Below are 27,100 nucleotides of genomic sequence, written 5' to 3' on the forward strand. Positions count from 1 at the left end.
CTACTGTTTTAGCCAGTCAGCTGTTAGCTGCGCAGCTGTTAGCTGCGGCATTAGCTCGCTGTGTTTACCAGGCTGGTATATGTTAGCTTGTTGCTATCAGCCGAATGGCTGTTAGCTTAATGCTACACTGTTGAACGTTTTCTGTGACTATAAACATGCGTTAAACACTCTGATTACAACGTCATCTTTGACAGAGGATGTTAGTCGAACCTACCGGGAGCCCGGCCGGCGAGGACTGCGTCAACATGGAGAACTGTAGCGGCTGGGTGGCGCAGCGACGCTACCCTTGTCGTCAACACAGGAATGCTGTGTTTACCGTCGGTGCCCCGTTAGCCAGACTGCAGTTCGCTTGGCCTGCGCTCACGGTAGGAAGGTCCCGACCAGACCTTAAACACGTCTTCTTCCTTCCCTTCTAAATGTTTTGTAATAACGATGTTTTCCAAAACGGGTGTTGCTGCAATACATTGAGGATACGACGCGTGTTGTGTGTGAATTGTCTTGTCACTGGTATAGCTTCTTCTCCATACAAATCGGGTTGTTGTTACATGTGTAAAAATTATCTGGTTAGTTGTGTTGAGAACATCATGTGTGTTCATGTACCGTGTACTCACAACTAAGGGGGTTAATTAACCTATAAAGCTATGCTTAGTGACATATGAGTGAAGAATGAATTATTTTCTCAGCCTGTAATGACAATGAACAGTGTGTTCACATATTAAACAGGGTTACCTGTTCAACTGGGCCGTATCAAGGGTAAGGTAGGAGGGGTGATTCCCCTCGGTTCCCTGGGGCTTCCCCACCCTCCTCTCAGACATGTTGTTTACAATATATTGTGTCACTGTGTTTGTGGGGATACGATGTAACTAGGGATGTCCGATATTATCGGCCGACCGATATTATCGGCCGATATCAACAGTAAAATGTGATATCGGAAAATATCGGTATCAAAAAAAAAAAAAAAAAAAAAAAACAATAACAATATATAAAAAAAAATTACATTTATTTAACCTTTATTTACCCAGGCAAGCAAGTAAGAACCAATTCTTATTTTATTTATTGTCAAAAGTATGCATGTTGGTTTAATTCAACAACAAGAGATATGTAATGTTAATTTTAACTTTTTTAATGATAATATTTTGCACAGATAATGCTTACATTTAGAAAGCCTTTTGAATGCATCCAGTGAAATTATTAGTAACCTGAAATTATTCCGTTTTTTTGGGGGAAACCCTGCATATATCGGTATCGGTTGATATCGGTATCGGTATCAGAAATTAAGAGTTGGACAATATCGGAATATCGGTATCGGTAAAAAAGCCAATATCGAGCATCCCTAGATGTAACCCTTAGCTTTAGTTGCTGGGGTTGTGCTAACCACTTGAGAAACTATATTTTCCTAAAGAAAAGATTGTTTGGTCGCTTTTCGTGTGTGCTTAGCAAGGCCTGTGGCCGATACTAATCGAGGATTCTGTATTCTCTCGTTATCAAAAACGGCGTTCCTCTGTAGCAGGAGTGTACTTGCCATTTTTTGTTGTGATAAAGGGTTGTGTGTGTCTTGTGATCTACAACTGGGTTAGGTTGGCCACAGAAGCACATGTGTAAGTCTGGTACCGGGGCTCTTAAGGGAGCCCTCTCTATTCTGTGTTTTTTCCTTAGTAAAAATCAGATAGCAGGTTAGCACATGAGCTGTGTGAAGCTGTTAGACACTTCATGTAGCTGACTATGACTGTATCATGCTCTTTTTTGTCATTACATCGTATCATGGGTGTGGGGTCGTAAAGGGGTGAACTGGTAATCCTTACCTCCCCTTTTGATGGGCAGGGGTTAAAACCTCCTGTCCTTCAAGGTTCCTGTCACGTTGCTGTTCGGCACGTTACAGGGTAAGAGGGGGGGGGGGGGGAGTTTCCTGGTCCCACGCCCTGGAAAATTGGGCGTGTCCACCGCAGAAATTCACCCGCCATAGAGTACGTCACTGTGCGCGTCTCTGTTGGTAAGACTTCCGTGAGTTGTTCAGGTCCATATGATGGATCTGTTTCAGGGAGTGGTCAGGGCTCCTCCTCACGAAGCTCCTACTTGGGCCTTCTGTGAGTTCGGACTCTCCTTCCCTGTGAGGGAGCCTCCTCAGAGTTCAGAGCCTCCTCCTCGGATTGTCAAGATGAGTAGAACTTCAAAAAGGAGTCCTGCTCTATTGTGTGTGTATTTGATTAAATTCGATTATTGAGTGTGTATTGGTTCAGTGCCTCCTCCTCGGAGAGCCCTAACCCAAATTTTACATAGCTCAATGTTGCAATATATTCTTTTCAATCTATACAGCTCGCGTGGGAAGTCTCTCTGGGGATTTCCGTCTCCTCCCTATGGGAGGGTGGTGGGATGTAAAAATGTAAACAATTCTTACCCTCAGCTGCGTCACGAGGGATTCATGTCAGTCTGTGTTCTTTCTTTTTTGAATAAAAAGAGGAAGGTACATGAAGCACGACGGCTCCGTGTCGTTCTCCCAGGCGACTTGGAGGAACAATGTTTGGTGTCTTGCTAGACTATCCATTGATGTGTTTGGGTCTCGACTAGGGATGTCCCGATCGCCTTTTTTTGCTTCCGATCCGATCCCGAGCATGTGATTTTAAATATCTATCGATCCGATCGTTTCCGATCCGATCTTTCACATTAGTAATCAATTTTGACGCATTTGTCAGAAACTGGCAGAGCGAGACAAGCCCATATGTTGCCTATATCCGGGGCGCGAGCGCGGAGGCGTTTGTTATTACATTCACCCTGAGAAATGTGCTTCTGCTTCATATGAGAAATATTAAAAGTTTCAATATATGTTTGCACATTAGTATACATTCAGTGTTCGACTTACGTAATGGTCCATTCTGGTCTGAAACGCAGACGATAATCCTCAGTCACGTAACGTTATCCTCCAAAAGTTAGTCTGAAAACTTCGCCTCCAGCCGGCTGTCCTCCTTGCAAACATTGCAACTGGCTTGACTTTCTATTTTTAAATGCTTAGTTCCAAACCTCTGACATTAAGTCTAGCTGCTCAAGTCAGTGGATATTAACCGTGTTTCGGGAGCGACGTGTTGTTGTTGTTGTGGTCGAGCCGCATGTAGCGTGTAGCGTCTAAATTAAAGGGGTGTTTGTTGCAACGGTGAAAATTAAAGGGGAATGTGTTTGTTGTGGAAAATTATTCTGCTCTGTGTGACAATAAATACATTAATGATGATATATTATATGTAATTTAAAACCAAAACGAAGGCCTCCGTATGAGTTTAAGACGTGGACATGGTCATGTTTGTTGAATAAAATTTATCTTTTTTTGACTGCCGATTTTTATTATTATTTTTTCCCGATCCCCGATACTCTGAAAAGCACGTGATCGACGCCGATTCCGATCACGTGATCGGATCGGGACATCCCTAGTCTCGACGCATACATAGTGCTGGCTCAGTGTGTTTTCTGTTACAGAATCACACAGGGGCTAAGCGCGCCTTGGTTGCTTGTTAAAACAGCGTTTTTATAGGGCAACTGGGATGGAGTTTAGTCTCTTCCGAGCGCCAGTTACTAGGTTGTCTCGATGAATTCTCGTTCATATCTGGGGGATGTTAACGGAATAGATCAGAACATAGGTAGAGGGGTCTCACGCCCTTGGGGTGGGCCACTGAGCACGGTCCTAATGGGACCGTCTGGGTGGCGCCCTCTTTTCATGTTTTAGATCGACACGCATACCTACCCCCTCTCCTGGAGTGGGCATGTCGGCGTGGTTAGGACACGGGACTGGTCTGGTCACGCTGGTCCAGGTCAGTTAACCCGTTGTCCGCCGGGGATGCAGATCTGCTGTTCTGGTACCCTGAGGGACTTGTGCTTTTTTCGGGGGGAAAAATGCCGGGTCGGTCCGGGTGTCACAGGGTTAGGCGTTATGGAGACCCTATGTTGGGTACATGTTGTACTCTGCACTATCGTAATGGCTTACGGCCATACCAACCTGTCCACGCCCGATCTCGTCCGATCTCGGTAGCTAGAGCAGGTTCGGTCCTGGTTAGTACTTGGTTGGGAGACCACCTGGGAATACCAAGTGCGGTGTGCTTATGGCTGGTTCTCCATTATTTTCGCTCCTCTCTCACGCGTGGCGAAGAGAGGCCTGTTGGGGTGGTCTTGGACCTCCTCTGGTAATCCTGTGCTTCCCGTGCCACCAGGCCCGGTCCGAAGTAAAGTTTCGTTGATACCGGAGGCCTGGGATAACCCTTTTTTGAAAACTGAAACACTTGTACTGCGGTATAGCCAGTCAGGGCTGTACACTGCGATGATATCGTCGCGAATTGCCCCTTTAATTGGCCGTTGCGATTGGTAAATATTATCTGGGGGCGGGCTTGCGAGTAGTGCTTTCAAGCCTTGCATTCGCATTTCACTCCTAAATTATCCAAGGCGTGTGATGACGCGATGACGTCACTCACGCGAGCTGAGCAGTGAGCACTCAGCAGGTATGATCAGCGGGAACAATCGACTGAGACTCACTCTGATAGACTGGCTGATTTAGCTATGAAGAAAAGTAAAGTTAGTATTGTTTCATATTTTCGACGCGTTCGACCTCCTATAGTGAGCCGAACTGAACTGAACTCAGACACACGGAGAGAGCTGCGGCGTCTGCTGCTCCTCCTCCCTCCCGCACCCGTGGCTGTTGTAAACACTAGTCTCTAGTGGGACACTGGGACCTCGGTGAGCCTGCCAGCCGGCTAGCTACTGATAGCTATCAACAAATGCTCCAGTAAGTCTAGTAGTGCATGATAGCTCGTGTTAGCTTACTGTTCAAAACTAAACGTCCCATTAAACTAAATAGTTCAGATAGCTCCTGATATCAATGTCTTATAACACTGAGTCGATGCGTATTCGAGCTGAGGGCACGCTGAATATAGTCAATAGGGTCCAGCTGCAGCGCCGGAGAATCCTGGCCGTAGCTGGAGGCTACAGTATAGGGTCCAGCTGCAGCTCCGGGGAATCCTGGCCGTAGCTGGAGGCTACTCGAGTACACACAGACAGTGGAGCTGGTTGCATATAGCGAGCATTTAGACTTGTTGCGTGGTGGCGATGTCTCGCAGATAATACAACTACAAGTATGATTATATAATATATATATTTTATTAAAAGAAAATTATATAAAATAATTTTTTTTCTTTTTTTTTTTTTTATCAAAAACAATCGATATAAATAATGGTAAAATTGTTATTTAAAAATGTGCCCCTAAAAAATATTTTTTGCTTCTAAATTTCTCATTTAGGGGCAAGTGTGCCCCTAGTGAAAAAGCTTAGCGTACAGCCCTGCCAGTGTATACCCGCAGGTGTGTTTTGGAGTTTTTTCTTGAGGGGTTATAGGAACAACCACCGTCTGTACCGAGCGGGTGGTTGATTCCCTGGTGTGTTGGAGCAGAGTCAACTCCCGGGTTACCGGTTGAGTGTGCCCCTGCACGTTCATGACATCTGCCAATCATGTCAGCCTTCTCTGCCTCAACCCCTCTGGGTGGGTTTTTTTTAATGGAGGCTTTGTCATGGTGATCAACAACGCCAGCATACGCCCCTTCCGCCGGGGCGGCTGTTTTCAGCTGACTCCTTTGGCGCCTCTCTCGTCCGCAGTGCTCCAGGCTCAGGTTACAGCCTGTTGCCTGGTTTCCCCGGTGCGCTGCCTGCTTCCGTTGGTTAACCTTTTTGTGTGCTTACGGCCATGCTGACTGCCTGTTCTGCAGGGTCAGTGTGCCAGGCGGTGTGCTATTGGGAGGAAAGGGCCCGCTCTTGGAGGGGCCTTATCCGAATACGCTGGCGATGTGGGGGGCGGTGTCACTAAGTGACCACCTGGTGGGGTCTTGATGCCTGGCGTCATTGACCTCTCCGGGCCCCCGTTTTCCAGGGGATCCAGTCCCTTCAGTGGGTCTGGGTCTTCCTTCGCGCTCCGCTGCTCCGGCCTTGCCACGGGGTTGGGTTTGCTCTTAACCCCGTGATTTCTGGGGGCAGTAACGAGGTTGTTCCTTCCGTTCGTTCCCGGGTGGCATGCGGGTTGTGCGTGTGTGTAGTCGTGGGGCCAAGCCACGGTCTGCTCACCCTGTGCGTTGAGCAGGGGTGTAAAGTACTTGAGTAATTGTACTTCGTTACAATACTTAAGTACTGTTTTGGGGGATTTGTACTTTACTCAAGTATTATTAGGTTTGTATACTTTGTACTTTTACTCTTACATTTCAGAGAAAAAAAACATACTTTTTACTCCTTACATTTAAAATGCATACCTACAAAGTACAAATCTCACAGGTCCAACCATTTTAATTAGTATATTTTAATTGTTTATCTGGCCGAACTAACATTAATGTTATTAATCCTGCAACCGCAGGTAAACAGCCAACCAAATCCCCTCAATGTAAAATGAACCCGCCCATACCCATGCTGATTGGTCCTTGTGCAACACTAGAAAGCGGGGATCTTTGATTAAACACCTGCTATTAGAAGAATAGACAGTCAGTCCGCATTATGCTGTGGTTAATATTGTGATATTATTCAGGGTACTCCAGTATTCTGTCTTTAATATTGTGATATTATTCAGGGTACTCCAGTGTTCTGCCTTTAATATTGTGATATTATTCAGGATAATCCAGTATGCTGTGGTTAATATTATGATATTATTCAGGATACACCATTCTGTTTTTAATATTGTGATATTATTCATGCTGTGATGTGAATGCCGTCCATGTTAGTTTACCTTCAATGGAGAAGTGCATTCAATAATTTTATTGCAAAAAAAAGTGTCCTCTGTTCTTTCATTTCAGCATTGTCTATCGCAAAACACATTCCATTGTGGGCAGAGTGTATGCTTGGTTTCATTCCAGCCTTTCCTAAACACCAGCTGATGATTTCACTAATTGGCTCACCTCTTCAACTAACTCACCTGGTGCAATGTATAGTTAAAATGAAAACTGGGCCCACGATGGAATGAGTTTGAGACCCCTGTCTATCCCTTAAAAAAATTACTTTAACTTTTTAGTACTTAAGTACATTTAAAAGTAGGACTTTTTTACTTTTACTCAAGTGTCTTTTTAGCCAGATACTCTGACTTTTACTTGAGTGAGATTTTGAGACGGTACCCATACTTTCACTTAAGTATAATTTCTGGGTACTTTTTACACCCCTGGCGTTGAGTAGCTTGAGTGCCTCTTCGCACGGTCGGATCCGTCGCCCTCCCGTGAACCTCCAATAGGGGGGGTATCCTCCATTAGGGAGGGTCTGGGGGGCTCGGTCCTCCCCGGTCTGATGGTTGTGGGGGGGCTCAGGGGGGTACATTGGTCGGGCTATGGCTCCCGCTCAGCCCCTGTTGCAGAACAGGTGCTGAGCAATCCATTAACGTCATAGAACGGAAGGTTATGTATATAACCTAGTTCTATGAGTTAAATGGTGCGCTCAGCACCTGGACGCCGCTGCGGCCCTTGATCTCGCCTTGTGGTGAAAGTTTGGGAAGGAGGCGAGTAGGTGACCACACACCTGCTTATGAAGGTAAGCGGAAGGGGGTGTGGTCAGACGGATGTTGGGATGTAAAGGTACATGGTGGAATTTTTTATTCAGTGCACGTGCACGAAGTGAAGTACAGTGCAGAACAGGTGCTGAGCGCACCATTTAACTCATAGAACTAGGTTATATACATAACCTTCCGTTAACCTTGTCACAAAATATAAATACAAAAATACAAAACACAATATAAATATTTTTTTTTGTAAACAATGATGATGTTTTGGGATGCACAATTTGGTTTCACAAATGGAGAGTCTCTCTCCAAGGTAGAGTTTTGCCTATAAGATGATGTTGACAAGAAAGGCTCTATATACCATCAAAACTAAGAAACAATATTGTGTTGTGATATTTTGGCCATGTCGCCACCAGCCATATGTTTGAGTTCCAACTGGAGAGCATTGTGTTGTGGAAATGTGTGAGGTTCGCCTGTTCCCTGGACCTTTAATTCCCTGTCTTCCCACCCACTCGCTCCGTTCCTCTAAGGTACTTTGTTGTTTTATTGCATTCCCTGCCTCGCTCCGTTCCTTTAAGGTACTGTGAGGATTCTGTGTTGATTGGTCCGTGCCGAACACACACTTCTAAGTCAAGTATCAATTACCATCACGCACCTGATGTGTGTTCTAATTAGCGCCCCAGAGGGCTTTAAATACCTGGACTTCCCCTCCAGTCCTTGTCGGGTCGTTCCGTATCTTATCTGTATCTGTATGCTGGTTCTTCTCCGGCGTGAGACGAGGTGCCAGCCATCGCCACCTGTCGCCGTTTGCCTGGGGTGGGACACAGCCGGTGCGCTCTCTAATCCTCTACGGGAGGATGCGTCTCTCCGAGCGAGCGGCGCGCTCTTCAAGCCGACGCGCCCCACTCCAGACGTCTAGCTGGCGCGCTACTACTCCAGACGCACATCGCTCCCTATCCTACGGGGGGATGCGCGCTCTTCAAGCCGACGCGCCCCACTCCAGACGTCTAGCTGGCGCGTTACTACTCCAGACGCACATCGCTCCCTATCCTACGGGGGGATGCGCGCTCTTCAAGCCGACGCGCCCCACTCTAGACGTCTAGCTGGCGCGCTACTACTCCAGACGCACATCGCTCCCTATCCTACGGGGGGATGCGCGCTCTTCAAGCCGACGCGCCCCACTCCAGACGTCTAGCTGGCGCGCTACTACTCCAGACGCACATCGCTCCCTATCCTACGGGGGGATGCGCGCTCTTCAAGCCGACGCGCCCTACTCCAGACGTCTAGCTGGCGCGCTACTACTCCAGACGCACATCGCTCCCTATCCTACGGGGGGATGCGCGCTCTTCAAGCCGACGCGCCCCACTCCAGACGTCTAGCCGGCGCGCTACTACTCCAGACGCGCATCGCTTCCTAATCCTCTACGGGAGGACGCGTCTCTCCGAGCCGGCGCGCTCTTCAAGCCGACGCGCTCCACTCCAGACGTCTAGCCTGCGCGCTCCTACTCCATCCCTGTAAGCAGCTCTGTCCTCGCCCTGTCCAAGGCCTTAACCCTGTTTTCTCGTTCCCTGTCTCCAGCCCGCCTCCCCGGGCCTCTGTCCCTGTTCCCCTCTCCAGTGCCCCTGTTCCTGCCCTGTCCTTTGCCCTGGCCCTGTCCTTTAGCCTTAGCCCCTTAGCCTGCTCGCCTCTTAAAGGCACAGTGCCAATTTTCCCTAATTCTTGTTTCCAGTATTTTGTGTTCTCCCTTAAAGGGACAGTGCCGCTTTTTGTTTGTATTCAATAAATGCCCTGTTCTTGGCTTACTCTCATACCTGTCTTGTGTTGTGCGATTGGGGTCGGTTACAAACCATAACAGTACGACCCGACCCGTTGACGACCCCAGCCAGCACAGACAGTGTATGTTGAGTTTGTCCTTTGTTAGCCTGTTAGTCTCCCCTGTTAGCTTCCCTGTTACTCCCCTGTTAGCTTCCCTGTTAGCTCCCCTGTTTAGCCTGTTAGTCTCCCCTGTTAGCTTCCCTGTTAGCCTCGTTAGCTCCCCTGCAGCTTGCCAGGCCTCTACTACCAGCTTGGCCCCAGTCTGCTAGCTTAGCCCCGGCTGCTAGCACAGCCTCTATGTTAATGCAGCCCTTGCAGCTAGCATAGGCCCTGTAGCTAGCCATGCCCAGGCAGCTAACCCGGTCCCTCTGCATGGCCTCCACTTTTTGTGTAGCTTTCCCACTGCTAGGACTGCCCCTTCAGCTAGCAAGGTCAGTTTCCCCGCTGCTAGGACTGCCCTTTCAGCTAGCAAGGTCAGTTTTCCCCCACTGCTAGGACTGCCCCTTCAGCTAGCAAGGTCAGTTTTCTCCACTGCTAGGACTGCCCCTTCAGCTAGCAAGGTCAGTTTCCCCACTGCTAGGACTGCCCCTTCAGCTAGCAAGGTCAGTTTCCCCACAGCTAGGACTGCCCCTTCAGCTAGCAAGGTCAGTTTTCCCCACTGCTAGGACTGCCCCTTCAGCTAGCAAGGTCAGTTCCCCACAGCTAGGACTGTCCTTCCAGCTAGCTTGTTCTCTCATGCTGGTCCAGCCCTGTCTGCTAGCCTAGCTCCGGCAGCTAGCGCAGCCTCTATGTTAATGTAGCGGTACAGCTAGCATAGGCCCTGTAGCTAGCAGTGCCCTGGCAGCTTCCCTGTCCCTCTGCTAGCCCCACTTTTGGTGTAGCTTCCCCGCTAGCATGGCCCAATTTTTTGTTTGTTGCCTTGTTTATGTCCCCTGCCCCTCTGTCTGTATTTTTGGGTCGCCCGGTGGCTCCCGTGGAGGGGGGGGTACTGTGAGGTTCGCCTGTTCCCTGGACCTTTAATTCCCTGTCTTCCCACCCACTCGCTCCGTTCCTCTAAGGTACTTTGTTGTTTTATTGCATTCCCTGCCTCGCTCCGTTCCTTTAAGGTACTGTGAGGATTCTGTGTTGATTGGTCCGTGCCGAACACACACTTCTAAGTCAAGTATCAATTACCATCACGCACCTGATGTGTGTTCTAATTAGCGCCCCAGAGGGCTTTAAATACCTGGACTTCCCCTCCAGTCCTTGTCGGGTCGTTCCGTATCTTATCTGTATCTGTATGCTGGTTCTTCTCCGGCGTGAGACGAGGTGCCAGCCATCGCCACCTGTCGCCGTTTGCCTGGGGTGGGCTCTTCAAGCCGACGCGCCCCACTCCAGACGTCTAGCTGGCGCGCTACTACTCCAGACGCACATCGCTCCCTATCCTACGGGGGGATGCGCGCTCTTCAAGCCGACGCGCCCCACTCCAGACGTCTAGCTGGCACGCTACTACTCCAGACGCACATCGCTCCCTATCCTACGGGGGGTGCGCGCTCTTCAAGCCGACGCGCCCCACTCCAGACGTCTAGCTGGCGCGTTACTACTCCAGACGCACATCGCTCCCTATCCTACGGGGGGATGCGCGCTCTTCAAGCCGACACGCCCCACTCCAGACGTCTAGCTGGCGCGCTACTACTCCAGACGCACATCGCTCCCTATCCTACGGGGGGATGCGCGCTCTTCAAGCCGACGCGCCCCACTCCAGACGTCTAGCTGGCGCGCTACTACTCCAGACGCACATCGCTCCCTATCCTACGGGGGGATGCGCGCTCTTCAAGCCGACGCGCCCCACTCCAGACGTCTAGCCGGCGCGCTACTACAGACGCGCATCGCTTCCTAATCCTCTACGGGAGGATGCGTCTCTCCGAGCCGGCGCGCTCTCCGAGCCGGCGCGCTCTCCGAGCCGGCGCGCTCTTCAAGCCGACGTGCTCCACTCCAGACGTCTAGCCTGCGCGCTCCTACTCCATCCCTGTAAGCAGCTCTGTCCTCGCCCTGTCCAAGGCCTTAACCCTGTTTTCTCGTTCCCTGTCTCCAGCCCGCCTCCCCGGGCCTCTGTCCCTGTTCCCCTCTCCAGTGCCCCTGTTCCTGCCCTGTCCTTTGCCCTGGCCCTGTCCTTTAGCCTTAGCCCCTTAGCCTGCTCGCCTCTTAAAGGCACAGTGCCAATTTTCCCTAATTCTTGTTTCCAGTATTTTGTGTTCTCCCTTAAAGGGACAGTGCCGCTTTTTGTTTGTATTCAATAAATGCCCTGTTCTTGGCTTACTCTCATACCTGTCTTGTGTTGTGCGATTGGGGTCGGTTACAAACCATAACAAAATGGACGAGCAGGGAGCCGTGAGTGGCAGTAGATGAGCTGCAGGAGGCTTTTGTTAAATTCCACGTTCTGGATTGCTTGGTCCCTTTGAGAAGTTAACCCTTGAAGAACTAGCCAAGGCCAACATTTGTTCTTAATCAGGGCCCAACAAGGCCGTTGCCGAACAGCACAGCCCAGTACATAACTTAGGACGCGTCCAAATTTTCATTTGTCATCAAAGAGGCAAATGTGCGCCTCAACCACCTGTTTCCTAACCGAAATAGGCAGGTGTTGAGGGAAATGTCTTGTAGGAAATATGCCGTCGCGCTCGCTCTTCCTCTCTCTATTATAACAGGAGTATATCTTAATCATAGCTTATTTTCTTTGACAGACAAAAGGGAGATTCCACTGTTGTTTATACTCAGCGCTCCGCCATGAATATGTAATCTACTGTCCGTAGCACATGTGTTCCCCATTATCTAAACTTTCTTTCATTATCTCCAACTGCATCTGTACCGCTCCACAGTGCCCACCAGAAAAGTCTTAGGCAATAATGGGGCTACGCTTTCATCCTCTTGTCTTCTGTTGTCATGTACAGGATGCTATAAAACTTAAACCAGTGACTTACAACAACAAAAATGCAAGTGAGTTATGTTTTGAAGAACAAAACCTGACAACCCAACAGTAAATCTGTAAGATAGATGAAGACAGTAGATATGATTGCCATATGGCCTTGTTGTAATTAGTATCTACAACTACCATACTTTAGAATGCCCTCAAAATGGCTGACTTATACATTTTATTAGATAGCCCCTGTCACTATGCTGACAGCTAACTGTGACAATGGGGGTCAGTCTTGAGTCCAGCTCTAATGCCTTTTCTTTTTCTTTTTTCTTTCTCATAAAGCAGCTGTCACGGTTGGACTTTTGCTCTTGGCTCGTAATCCCATGTCATTATGTAGCAATGCTCTAATTATTACCCCTAACCTCTGAGACCAATCAAAACAGGCTTTTGCAATGTATATTTGCAATGTAAGAGCTACAGTGACAAGCAAACGATATGATTGTGATCCTGGCCATGGATAAGTGATCAGCTAATGTTCCTGGGGTTCACACCTGACATAACACATTACATGATAAACATTCAATTTAATTAGTATACATTAAATTACATCAATAAACATTAATATACAAATGCAAGGATTACGTTGATATAGAATTGAAAATAAATTACGTTCATATACAGTTCAAAGCCAGTCGACACTGAACATACATTTAGGTTAGAATGCTAATTAAAAATCAATAGATGATATCTAAAGAGAATGAGAATTACACAATTTGTATGAAGCGGAACATCTTTCTCATTATTTATTCCCTTTTTTTAATCGCACCAGATCTCCCGCCTGAATGTAGAAGGTAATATCTTCTTTAGTATAGTGGCAGAGAGGCTAGCAAACTAACTAGACAGGAATTGTTTAATAGATACCACAGTGCAGAAAGCTGGAATCCCAGGGTTTGCCGGAGGCATACTGTAGAACACACAAGTATGATACGGCACCAGATTCAAACAGCCAAAATAGAGAAAAAAGATTTACATGTGGTATTTTTAGACCTGGCAAATGCGTTTGGTTCGGTACCACATGGCCTTATCTGGAGTGTGTTTGATTTGGAGTGCCAGGGGTGATTGTAAACTTGGTGAAAGCATATTTCCAAGATATTATAATGTGTTTTAGTACTACAGATTTTACAACAGTGTGGCGGCTAGGTGGCGCAGTGGGCAAGGCGCTCGCCACCAACGCAGGAGATGCTGGGTTCGAGCCCAGCTCTCTGCGTTGCTACCAGCTTGGCTGGTCGTTCATACTAATACAATTGGCAGTATTAGGGGGTGGGAAGCTGGTGGGTGGGGATCGGATGTTGTGGACAGCGACTCCTACAGGTCGGTTGGTGCGCCTGCGCAGCAGAATCAGGAAGCAACGGGGGCGGCGTGTCCCTCCCACGCAGACCCTTGCCGCTGAGAGATCGTGCTGTGCAGGTGAAAAGATGCGACAGCTGCCTCCTCGTGTACCGGAGGGGACACGTGATGCAAGGCTTGGTCCACATTGCAGCCGACCTGTGGGAGGGTAGAATTGGACAGTACGAAAATGGGGAAAGGGGGAAAAATTGAAAAATGGGGAGAAAAAGTAGATAAAAAAAAAGAAGATTTTACAACAGCATAGGCAGAGGCTAGAGATAGGCATTATAGCAGACTGCACTGTTTCCCCACTAACATTCACAATGGCGATGGAAGTAATTATAAATGTTCCATTTCAGTCAAGGCCACACAGACGTGAAACAACATGTGGATTAAGTAGACTGTGGTTGCTTCTTGTCGTCTTGTCTCTACAGTCTGACGTGGTCCACCAGAGCGTGTTTGATCTTATCCACACGGATGACCGTCCCTTGTTCAGACAGCAGCTCCACTTTGCCCTCAACCCCAAACCGTTTGCCCAAGAGCAAGGTGCCGATGGTGAGTAGAGTAGCCCTGCCCTGGAGCCCAGTGAGCCGCGTGTCTTCCTTGACTAGGGGAGATTCCCCTTTGACTGACCGCTCGATTTTGGTTTCCCATGTGACGCCAGGTTAGAATCCAGGTCGATTACAAATAGAAGAGCAGGGATATATCGCACTTAGCCACTTTGTTAGTTAGTAAGCAAGCTCAAGCGTATTTGGTCAATCCCACCAATGGTTCAACAAATGCATTTCTGTGAATTCGTTTGGGCTTTGATATGAATCTGTCCAATGATTATCGTTCATATTTTCATTGAATCTTTTTATCTCTCACTTTTTTTCTTCCTATTTGCCATCTTCTCAAGTCCTGCCGATCAGCAGTGACACCTTGACATGTGACCCCAAGCAGCTGCCCCCGGAGAACTCCTCCTTCCTGGAGAGGAGCTTTGTGTGTCGCTTCCGCTGCCTCCTGGACAACTCCTCCGGCTTCCTGGTAGACATTTGGAGATTGGAACGAGATTTGAAGAGTTTATTTCCAAAAAAACGCCATATGTCCATTTTAGGATAGAACATTAATAGCTCATGTCCATTTCTCAATATTAGCAAAGTACTAGAAGTCTAGAACCTCTAGAATATAACTCTTTTTCTATTTTAATGTAAGGTTTTAAAAATCTTCGAATGGTTCATAATGTCATTTTGGAAACCAAACTCTTCACTTTGTATAATATGTGGATGCAAAGCATAGATGCGGCGAGCGAGCGGGTGAGCGATTGAGTGAGTGAGTGACTGACTGACATTGCCAGTCTATGAAGTGCTTCGCAATTAGAAAGCGAATATCCATTCATAAATGAAAGACAGATGACTCTTGATTCACGTGTACCTCAACCAGGCCATGAAGTTCCAAGGGAGACTGAAGTTCCTCCATGGCCAGAGCTTTATGAACGAGGATGGGACACACATCAAGCCCCAGTTGGCTCTGTTCTCCATTGCAACGCCCGTTCAAGCCCCCTCTATTCTGGAGATCCGGGCAAAGACGCTCCTCTTTCAAACCAAACACAAGCTGGACTTCACCCCTATGGGCATCGACACCAGGTGATGACTACATGGCCGTCAAAAAAACACCAAGAATAAACTCACATGCTGTTCATATAACAAATTGCTAATCTAAATTAGATTTATTTCCTAAGAAGGTGAACCATTATAGAGAAAATAAATAACTAAAATAAAAAAATAAACAAACGCTGTGTTGGTCCGTAGACCATCAGCAATTCCCCATGGGTACAAACACAGCTGATTTTTATATAAACTAATCAGTGTTAGTGTGGCCAGTACTGAAATCCACAAATTAAACCAATTACATACACATGTTAATTAATACAATGAAAGCATTTTATACAGATCCATTTAAATTTGTTAAAGCAATGTTCAGCCAAGAAAGTGGAGGGCAACTCAAAGCTTTAAAGCACGATATAGAGGAATATTTTTAAAAGGCCTACTCAGATACAGGAAAGAATAGAGAAATGGGCCTTCCTCCAGAGATTCCAACGTTAGGAGAGATAGAGTATATGATGGATATTAGGCCACCATGGTGGAAGGAAGTGGAAGCTGTAGTAATGCGTGCAAAGGCTTCTTCAGCCTGGTTGACCAGTACCAGGTTTATAAAAGTGTGCCTGATGAGGTTATTGAGAGTAGTATGGGAAAAACAGGTTATACTAAGAGCTTGGTGTAGAGCAGGAGGGATCCTAATTCCCAAGGAGAAAGAGTCCTCACTGTTAAAGCCAGTTTCAGACCATAACCCTCCTGAATGTAGAAGGTACAGTACTGTAAGATTGTATTTAGTATAGTGGCACAGAGGCTAGAAAACTACCTATAAAATAATTGTTTAATAGATACCACAATACAGAAAGCAGGAATCCCAGGGTTTGCCCGATGCATTGAACACACAAGTATGAAATGGCAATAAGTGCCAATATCAAAGGTAGAAATAAGAGGCTTGAGAGATTGTTTAATTTGTCTATTAGGATGGCTAGGAGTTCCTCTGTGTATTAATAGTGTGGCATTGTATTGGGAAAGGTATTATCCAGCTACCAGTAACGAGTCTAACAGAGGAGTTTAAGTGTGTGAAGGTGAGAACAGAGTTTCTTTAACTTTAATTTAACAAAGGACGGTGGGCCTAGGACTCAAGTTCAAGTTTCTCTATTAGTTGTCATACAAAAGTACAGAATACTTTTATATAAAATGCTCCTTTCTGTTTTGCTCCAGAGATTGTGCTAGATTAAAAAAAATAGATAAATATAAAATAAGTATAATAAGTATAAAATAGAAGTCAAGTACGTAGACAAAAGTGTTCAATATATACATATATACAATATACAATGCAGAGTAGAAAAGTAACTGAGTTACAATACAATACAGTACAATGCAGAAATGGGATGAGGTACAATTTAGGTACAATTTACAGTAAGGTGTAATGAGGTATGAGTTGTAGTGCAAATTCTTTACCAGTATGGAGTAAAGCTGGAGCTCACAACCATCCTCCTGCACCCACACCCCTAACCCTAAACCGGGTTCGTATCTGCAAGTCTTCAGTCAGATGCTAGTGTAAATTATATCTGAAAACTAACTTCATGTTGATGAAAGAGCTCTATAATGGGCCTCTATATGATGTCCACGAGTGCCCTTTTTAACTTTTCATTTAAATGTTGCAGGGGGAAGATTGTACTGGGTTATTCGGAGATCGAGTTGTGTATGAGGGGCTCCGGTTACCAGTTCGTCCATATGGCAGATATGATGCACTGTGCAGACAACCATCTCCGCAGTAGGTTGACCTCAGCTTTTTTTTTTTCAACGATTGTGAATTTTTTTAGTTATTGTGTTTATCTTTCATGTCTATTTTATTATCTATTCTATTTTATTCTGTTATTATTTGTATTTTTTGCACAATCGAAGTGGGCATGGCCAACTTAATTTCACTATATGTCTTGTATGTGATGAATAAACGTCTTGAATCTTGAATTTGCCCACGTCGCTTATCACTGATAATATAAACATTTCTGTCTTCTTTTCTTTGCAGTGATGAAAACGGGAGAGAGTGGCTTGACTGTTTTCAGGCTCCTGACTAAGGCAAATGTCTGGGTGTGGGTCCAATCCTGTGCCAAATTGATTTTTAAAAGTGGAAGACCCGACTTCATCATTGCACGCCAGAGAGCTTTAGTGTGAGTCTTTGATTCCTCAATATTACCTTTTTTATCTAGCTTTCTTTTTTCTTTTTTTATACTTTATTGTGTCAATAAATCACTCTACATTTAGAGTACACACACATATACATAGTCACACATACATGTATGCATACATACCTGTACATACGTAAATACACACACAAATGTACATACGTATATTGTAAATCTTGACACTTATTTTAATTTTTTTTACCCATCACCCATACAAAAACAAAAACAAAAACACATAGACAAAAGGGTGAGTACCAGTATAGATGTTACTGATCCTGGACTGGTAAACCTATCCATCCATCCATCCATAGTATACATCCAATATCCATCCCCACTCGTCCCCACATACATATACAAATAAAAGAAAAAAAGAAAAAGGGAAAAAGGATTTTCATTATAGGTGTAGGCCTATGGAATATTCCCCAACAATTGGGTAGTAGTTCAAACTGCTATCAAACTGCTACTACTACTCTAGTTTTCTATTACTGTTTCATGTTACTTAACTCCTCATCTCAACGCGTGATCTGTCTGTCGTCTAATACCTTTCCATAGTTTAAATAAACCCCATCTTTTTTCCACCATATTTTCATTCTTATTAATTTTGTAAGTTACCTTTTCCATACTATATGTCCTCTACAGTTTCTAGCCACTTGTTTACTTTGGGAGATTCAAGTTTTTTCCAAGCTCTTGTTATTTGCTTAAGTGCTGCAGCTCTCAAAATAAAAATAAAAAAGGTATAATTCTTCTTTTTGTAGGTTTTTGGGGCGTGTTCCTAACAGTTTTTTATCTAGCTTAATCATTCCATGATCTGCCACTGACCCTCTTCCCCTCCCGACCCCCTTTCAGTAACGCAGAGGGAGAGGAGCACCTTCGACAGAGGAGTCTGCAGCTCCCGTTCAGCTTCACCACAGGGGAGGCCGTGCTGTACGACTCTGGCATCTCTCTGGACGCCGCGCAGTTTCAGCCAGACGGCATCACCCCCGAAATCCCCAAGGGCCAGATGGATGTGGAACCCAAATCTCTGTTGGGCTGCATCCTGAAGCAGGACGCGGCCGTCTACACCCAGAACGTATCCGAGAATCAGCTGGCTGAGGATCAGGTGTTCATGGATAGCCGGGCCCTGGTCAACGTGGCCAGTAACTCCTGGCAGGCTCTGGGGTCTAGTTTCAATACTGACGGCTCTGTTTTAGTGAAGGAGGAGGGCGTCGATACAGTAGTGACCATGATCGATGCGCTGAGAAAGATGGCGCATGACGGGGACTTGTGTGCAGCGCTGCAGAACCTGGAGGTAGACGCCACAGAGCTGATGGAGTGGGAAAGCGCCCTGCAGAAACTGAGTCAGGACAATATCGCCAACAACACCAAGGCTGAACTGGACAGCATCCTCACTAACGACGTGTTCAACTACATGGAGAACGTTTTGTTCAAGCAGAGCGGGGAGGGCAATCTAAACGCCGGTCAGACCGGCTGCCTCGGAACTGTCAACAATAACCAGGGCGAGCGGTTCACCCAGGTGCTCCAACCCTCCAACGCGGGACTGTGTGAGCCCCAGCTGTTCCAGAGACACAGCTTTGACCACACTCCGGTCGACGGTCTCCGTGCCTGGCCCCAGGGTCCAAGCGGTGTACCAGTGAGTGTAGCGGTACAAGGCGCAGCACAGTCCAGTCGAGTACTATTGGACGGCACCTCAAAACTCTCCCATTTCAGTCCCCAGCTCCCTCCCATCGACGTGAACATCCCCTCCCTTCAGCAGCTGCAGCTACAGGACATTTTCAGCCCGTCAATAGAGCTTCCAGAGCTCAGTTTCCCAGCAACGTCGGGTCACAGTGGTTCAGTCACATTTGGATCCTGTGGGCAGGCACCTCTGAGCCACATGGGCCATCAGGGTATGCCTGGCCCCAAGCAGGCCAACTCCCTCCAGCAGTGCCCTCATAATGGCATACAAGCCCCGATGGCAGCAGGCGGGAAGCTGCACAGCTCTGTTCAGCGATTTAACAATGAAGCACCCAGTGTGGTGGACACTTTGCCGTCCCTGATTCCGTGCAATGGCTTCTCCTCCCCTATTAAATCCAGCGCAAATAATTCACCCAATCCCTTTCCCACTGCCTGCTCGCAAGGAAGCACCTCATTTCAAGCCCAAAGCAACCTTCAGCTTCAGCAATGGCCAGACAGTCAGCAGCAGAGGCTGCCCCCTGCCAGCATCACGCAGAACAGACACAAGCTCATGCCGGCGTGCCACAGCCAAGTCTCGGAGAGCCCAAGACTCCCTCCTGCTGGCCCCTGGCCACAGAACATCAACGGACTGAACCACGCTCAACAGGGGTGGCTGGCAGATGGCCAGCATGCTCCTCCCAGCAGCTGCATGTTTGAGAAGAGCTTGTTCCCCCTCCCTAATGGTAGCCACGTAGATAGCACCGAGCCCACTCCCTCCGTGTCCTCGTGCCAGAGGAGGAACGACGTTCCTCTGGATCAGAGTCCCCCACAAGGCTCCTGCTACTTCCAGTGGGGCGGCAGTGAGCCTGTGGTGGGCACGTCGGCCATCACGCAGGAGAACGCCAGCATCAGCCCCCAGTCCCACCCCCTCCTCCACAATAGGTCATCGCCGGAGGACATCCTAGCCATGCAACACTACCTGGGATGCAGCGAACAGAAACAGGTACACCCCCCCACCCCCCGCCCAATTCTTATACATACTTGGTCATGTTAAAGGGACATTCCTCCCTTTTTTTTTTTTTTATACTTTCTCTTTTTCCCCCTTTCTTTTTTTCTGTTTTTCTCCCATCCCAATGTTAGTCGTTATGCCAATTCCCAATCCCCTACCTGGTCGTTGCGTGCTCTGCCCCCTACCATCGGTCTGGGAGGGCGGAGACTATCACATGCTTCCTCCGACACATGTGTAGCCAATCCCCACTTCTTTTTCACCTGGCAGCGTGGACTCTCACTGGGGGAGTGTAACGTGTGGAGGACACTACCTCCCCCAGGATCCGACCTCGCTGTGCAGGCGCCCCGACCGATCTGTAGGAGTCGCTGTTTTACAACGACCGGGACCCGTGAATATTAAAGGCAACCAACTTGTGTTCAGCTTTTCGTTCAGCGTTTCTCTGATTGGCCACACGGCCAATCAATCAATCCACTAGCACACGCCCTTCGCGGCAAGAGAGACTCGAGAGACGCGGCGAGACGCGGCAGACGCGCATGCGCATGAGGCTCCCCCAGGTACTCTTGAGAGGAGCGCCCTTGTTGGTTAATGCCACTGGTGTTCTGTTGTGTGACTGTACTAAACTCTTCCACCATGCCCACATGACCGACATTTGACATACAGTACACCTCCTATCTATATTGGGATTATGTTTGGTCATGACAAAACAATAAAAATCGCTACTGTTAGTGCCACCACCCACTTCAATGACAGAGCTCTCATATTTGCGAATGCATAAACTATATCTTAAATTATGGCGATGTGTCTAATATGGCTGTCGCAAAGTCATTGATAAGCGACAGCCATATTAGACACATAGCCATAATTTAAGATATAGTTTATGCATTCGCAAAATATGAGCATAACTGTATGGGCTTTGTTTATACACGAGTGAATCTGGTAGTACAACGGTGCTGCTGCTGCTGGAGCTGAAGTGATGTACAGTGACGCGAAACATAATAATGTTACGCTTTCTAGTTCAGCGCATTTCATAACTGTATGGGCTTTGTTTATACACTAGTGAATCTGGTAGTACAACGGTGCTGCTGCTGCTGCTGCTGGAGCTGAAGTGATGTACAGTGACGCGAAACATAATAATGTTACGCTTTCTAGTTCAGCGCATTTCATAACTGTATGTGCTTTGTTTATACACTAGTGAATCTGGTAGTACAACGGTGCTGCTGCTGCTGCTGCTGGAGCTGAAGTGATGTACAGTGACGCGAAACATAATAATGTTACGCTTTCTAGTTCAGCGCATTTCATAACTGTATGGGCTTTGTTTATACACTAGTGAATCTGGTAGTACAACGGTGCTGCTGCTGCTGCTGCTGGAGCTGAAGTGATGTACAGTGACGCGAAACATAATAATGTTACGCTTTCTAGTTCAGCGCATTTCATAACTGTATGGGCTTTGTTTATACACGAGTGAATCTGGTGTACAGTGACGCGAAACATAATAACGTTACGCTTTCTAGTTCAGCGCATTTCATAGCGCTCCACTGCTACCGCAGCTGAACACAAGTTGGTTGACACAAGTTGGTTGCCCGCGCTTGCGCTCCTTGGATTTCATTTGGGACGTGGGACGACTGCGCTTGCCTGCGCGTGGGGGCGGGGGGGCGCGGCCAATCAGAGAAAAGCCGAACACAAGTTGGTTGCCTTTAATATTCACGCGACCGGGACCCACCCTCGCCGGGTTTTACTAACACTGCCAATTGTGTTAGTATGGACGGTCGGCCAACCCAGAAGCACCACAGCTGGATTCGATCCCACTGTCTCTGTGGTGGTGGGCAGACGCTTAGACCGCTGCGCCACCCGGCCGCCCATTCCACCCTTTTCAAGAGGCCTATTTGTTTGTTACAAACCGGGAGTCATTGTACTCCATTTGGAAATTTGGAGAAATATTTAAAGTAGAAAATTATTAGCATGTTGGCAACACTAGGCTGGTGGTTGTTAATGGGGGGTATTATAAAAAGTTATTATAGATTTTTGGATGGACCGAAATTACAAATCAGGTAGACTTATTCAAATGGGTTGAGCATCACTTTAAGTATATATCTAGACTTTGCTATTTAACCATACATCGCACCTGTTTCTTTTCTTTTCAACAGATCCCAACGCTCCCTGCTGAAAACAATACGTTGTTTTCCATGCCCCCTCTTGTCGAAGGAAATATGTACTTTCCAGACCAGACCCAAACTAATATTTGCAACTTCTGAAGATGCAGGAAAAACAAAACAGGTTTCCCTGTGAGGGAGAAACAAGAGGACAGAGAGAGAGCGAGAAGGTTGGAAAATAAAATAAACATAAATTGACTTTTAGCGCTTATACACAGACTTATGTACTTATCCTGATGGGACTCTCGTCATATTATTTTTGCATTGCATTGTCACATATGTTATTGATATGTCCCGTGTACTGTATAAAAGCAGTAAAATTGTATGTCTCAAGTGATAATGAAGTATAAAGCCACAAGTGCATTTATCATGATGGATCATGAGCTCGCTAGAGAGATTCTTTAAGAGTTTCTCCAAATTACCAAAGTTTTGATGAGGCAATCCACATCCAGATCATATATATATACCGGTATATATATTCCCATGGTTCAACCTGGGATATTCAGTTCCCAGGTTTCAATGCATAAAAAAGATAATATTTTCTATGAGTATACAAATATATAAGAGTTTCATTCCAAAATTAACAATGCACCATTTGAAAGATGTGACACCTACTCCTACGAGTTTATTGCTGGGGTAAAAGTAAAACTCAATATGTTATTGAAGTTATTTGCTATCGTAATATTTTTGCTAACAAACTAGTGCCATGTTTGCAGATGCAATCATCTGTTTGTTGTTTGCCTTTTTTGAGCAATGAATTATTGGGTAACTTTTTAGCGCCTCTATAACCAGCTACATCACTAACTCACGGCCATACGTTCATTAATTTACTCGATCACTAACGATTAGCCGCTCGGCTAAGTGGCGTCTCGCAGGTTCACTTTGTGTATTAAATTTTTTTTTTAAAGAGTTATCTTAGCATTTATGACACTGTGTCCTTGTTTCTAAATGGATATACTGTGTAACATTTTGGAATGAACCCCTTATATATGATTTACATTATTGTATAAATCTAATTTGCAAAACAATGTTATTATTTGTGTTTGCCTATATCTACAACATCATATTTTTTGTTTTGTTTTATTTGTGCATGCTCAGGTTTGTGCTTGCTCAGTAGAACATGAAGCAGTGTACAAAGAGAAGATGTAAAAAAAAAGAATAAAAAAAAAAAAGTAACTGGTTACAGCCTAAGGTCTGCTTTGGCTAAAGTAATTGTACTTTCAAACATGTACAGAATGTCATACTGTGTGCTTTGCAATGATACAGGTTCTAATCCTAATGGTATCCAAACTGCAATGCAATCTGACAATGTTGTATGTACTATATGGATACTTTTTCAGTGTAGCAATAGTATTCATCTTGTTTGTTTGTTTGTTTGTTTGTTTGTTTGTTTGTTTGTTTGTTTGTTTGTTGTTTATCCCTTTAAGGACCATACCAGTCTAATTTCGACTTCTCCCCAATACCAGAGATTGCCCCTGTCTTAAACAAAGTTTGTGCTCATAGGTGTATATGATGTAGGTAATTCACTCTTGTGAAAACCACTAAGTGATGTGTTTTTGCTAACGTCACTGTGTTCTAATGTCATTCAAATCCCCACGTGGCACTTTTGGTTTCAGTTTGTGGGTGCGCTTGTTTTATTAACTTCCAGGTGTTCCCAATTGATGCCCGGATCTGAATAGCTTACCGGTAGTTAGTATACTAATACAGTAACTTTATCAAAAATATACAACCTAGTGGTTTTCACAAGGGTGAGTTAGCTAAGCCTAGTGACTTTCACACAACGTTCAAGTCTCACAGATTTATTTCCCACCTTTTCAACATCAATGGCAGTGTGAATGGCATTTAGTAAGGTAGGCTGAGATCTGCTAAAGCACACCGTACACACCTATGAACACAACATTAGTTAAAGACGGGGGCAATCTACATAATAAGAAGTCAAAATTAGACCGGTATGGTCCCTTTAACAGTTATTTGATATTGTATAATCACACTGAGCCAAATACATACATTTTAACCCCACATTTTTGCTTAGGCTTTTATTGTTTATGAAACAGCTCAAAAGTATAACGCTCGGGTCCATTAAAGTATATATATATATGTGAGACTCTGGAGACCAAATGGCCTTAAAACAATCACAAACGACTTGACTGTAACATACAGGGGCCCAGACCAATTGACTCGACCCCATTGAGTCGGTCTCTCCAGAGGAGGGTCACTGAGGACACAGAGCTCCCTCCCTGGTTGTCTGACATGTTTGCTCACTGTGTTTGATGACGGGACGGGACAAAGCCAGCTCCTCTCCTCCTGTCCAGTCTTCTCTCTTAGTCTGCTCAAGCAAACAGCAAACTAAACGCCTTCAATGTGGAATTTATTAATATCGAAATTTCTACGACTGTGCCTTGTGATACTATATCCAGCCAATGCAGCATGGAATACCTGGGGCGAATGTTTAATATTCACGCCATGTTATGCTATTAGGTTCTGTGTTCATGTATCTCCTACGTTATATTGTGTTTTGTGATGTTTTTTTTTTTTTTTACAGAACTCTACAATATATATAGTCCACTTGTATTTAGCAAAGTATACATTAAAACTTATACTGTATACCATTATGTTGAAAATAACCACATTTTGGGCAATTGTTTAATTCCTTTTCATATTAAATATATTTGCAATGAGTTACCAAATGTGTATTTTATCAGTTAGTCATTGTGACCTGTGGCCCTTATAATGTACTAAATCACACATTGATAAACAAGCCTGAATACACATGATGAGTCTAGATTGAGTGGAAGAGAAGGGAAGCGTCTCGAGAAGCATAATTTTAATTTCCTTTCACCACTGTCGAGTAAAATAATAATTTCCGGCCACAAGAGGGCACACACACCACCATCCCCAACATCACCCCCTCCAATGGCTTATGTAAACACTGCAAGTGTATGCAAGGTAAAAGTATGTACTCGTGAGTGCTTACAAGGTGTCTTGATTTACGAGTCCACTCAGAGACTTGTTGGCACCTCTGTAGTACATTGAAATAGAGATTGGCACTAGACCTGGGAAGTATACAGAATATGAACGTACAGTATACCGTTATGGATCCATGCAAAGGTGTGGATTTTTACTATATCATCATCCATGATATATATATACATATTGTAATTTGATATATATATACATGCTGTATATTTTTAAGTTAATCAAACAAAGACTCCTTGCAGCAGTATTAAAAACCAAAAAAAATAAACCATTTTGAATGAAAGGACCATGACAACTGTAAGATAAAGATGTAAAAAATGATGTCTTATAACATTGTAATTTGTACTGGAAAACTATACCGTCACATAATGTTGTACCGGCAAAAGTCAGACAAATCTAATCATGATATTTTGGGCGTATTTCCCAGCCCTAATTGGCATTACTAAGGTGCTGGCGTAGAGAGTTGGTTGACTCAGACAGGATCCATCAAGTTCAAGGGAATGTGTAATGTTTTCATAAGGGCTGCAATCATAATTAGAACAATGAATGAATAGAAATTAGTTGATCACACCATCAGACATAAAAGGAGTCATTGTGATGAACACTACCAGACCTGGACAAGTAACCTCTTTTTAAATGTTCCTCTTCAGTGTGTTATCACTTTCTCCTACATCTTTCCTATTTTCTTTGGAGTCAAACTTGTCTGGATTGAAGCTTGCACCATTGAGTTATGGTGGCCATTAGGGGCCATGTGGTAGGGTAGGTATACTAAGTAGCATCTATCTATCTACACTATCTGCAACTTGTTCCTGTTTGCGGACGACTCAGCCCTGCTGGTCTCTGACAAGAACAAGTTACAGGTTGAAAAAGCCCTCAGCTCAGAACTAGGCAAAATCTGCATATGGCTCGCCGACAACAAACTATCATTACACATGGGCAAAACAGAGTCCATTCTCTTTGGTTCAAATAACAAACTCAGCAAGACCGACGGCTTCTCGGTTACAGTGGGTGACAATATTGTCATAAGGAAAGATGAAATTACCTACCTGGGTTCCATCCTAGAGGCTAATCTTTCCTGTGACAAAATGGCATCCAATGTAATAAAAAAAGTCAACCAACGAACTCGATTCTTGTACCGGATCTCCTCTCTGGTAAACAAGAATACCCTGAAGACTCTAGCAGGAGCACTCATTCAAGGGTACTACGACTATGCTTGCACCTTATGGTACCAAAGCACCTCAAAGGCACTAAAAAACAAATTACAAACATCCCAAAACAAGCTAGTCAGACTACTGCTTGACCTGACTCCTAGAACCCACCTCACCCCTGCCCACTTTGACAGCCTAGGATGGCTTAGAGTAGACGACAGAGTACAGCAACTTGCAATGGGCCTGGTCTACAAGATACACTACGCGACCAAGGTACCCATGTACATGTCAAAATACTTCCCAAAGGTCAGTGAATACCACGATCACAACACCAGAGGGAGCTCCACAAATCATGTTAAACCCAGATTCGGCTCAAACAAGGGACTAAACACGTTTCGCAATTATGCCACATCAATGTGGAACACCCTACCCAAAGCTGTAAAGGAATGTGAATCACTACCCACTTTCAAAAACACCTACGGGAGATTGCAATTCGAAACTGGCCCCTACAAATGTCCTAACCCAGTTGTACAGTAAATGGCCAAGTATGGCTTTGTCAGTATTCCAATGTACAGTGTGTGTGTCCCCCCCCCACCTCCAATGTACAGCCCCCACCCACCCACCCAACCTCCTCCAATGTACAGTTTCTATGTCAAATGTATATACACTCTTTTTCTGGACACTTTTGTATCACAAACAGTACTGTATTTGCAAATCTGATATGTCATAAATGTATAGATGTAGCAGCACTGTCTATCTGTATGTCATGTATGTCATATATGTTATGATTAATTGAAAATGGGGGACCCTGATGTAAAC

The 27,100-nt window shown here is 45.6% G+C and overlaps 1 protein-coding gene across 1 annotated transcript in view; it reads left to right on the forward strand.

Annotated features, from left to right (window-relative positions):
- The window catches only part of LOC311229275 (aryl hydrocarbon receptor-like), a 114,593-nt gene extending 89,758 nt beyond the window's left edge, over nt 1–24,835 (forward strand). Inside the window, exons 5-11 of the mRNA XM_084315343.1 lie at nt 14,017–14,137; nt 14,481–14,608; nt 15,005–15,207; nt 16,824–16,933; nt 17,189–17,330; nt 18,192–20,001; nt 22,152–24,835. Coding sequence (XP_084171469.1) covers nt 14,017–14,137; nt 14,481–14,608; nt 15,005–15,207; nt 16,824–16,933; nt 17,189–17,330; nt 18,192–20,001; nt 22,152–22,259 — 2,622 coding nt within the window. The 3' untranslated portion in view covers nt 22,260–24,835. The remainder of the gene's footprint in view (nt 1–14,016; nt 14,138–14,480; nt 14,609–15,004; nt 15,208–16,823; nt 16,934–17,188; nt 17,331–18,191; nt 20,002–22,151) is intronic.
- Nucleotides 24,836–27,100: the final 2,265 nt, after the last annotated feature.

Source organism: Notolepis coatsorum, assembly GCF_963971535.1.
Source record: "Notolepis coatsorum genome assembly, chromosome: 5".
Lineage (NCBI taxonomy): Eukaryota > Metazoa > Chordata > Actinopteri > Aulopiformes > Paralepididae > Notolepis > Notolepis coatsorum.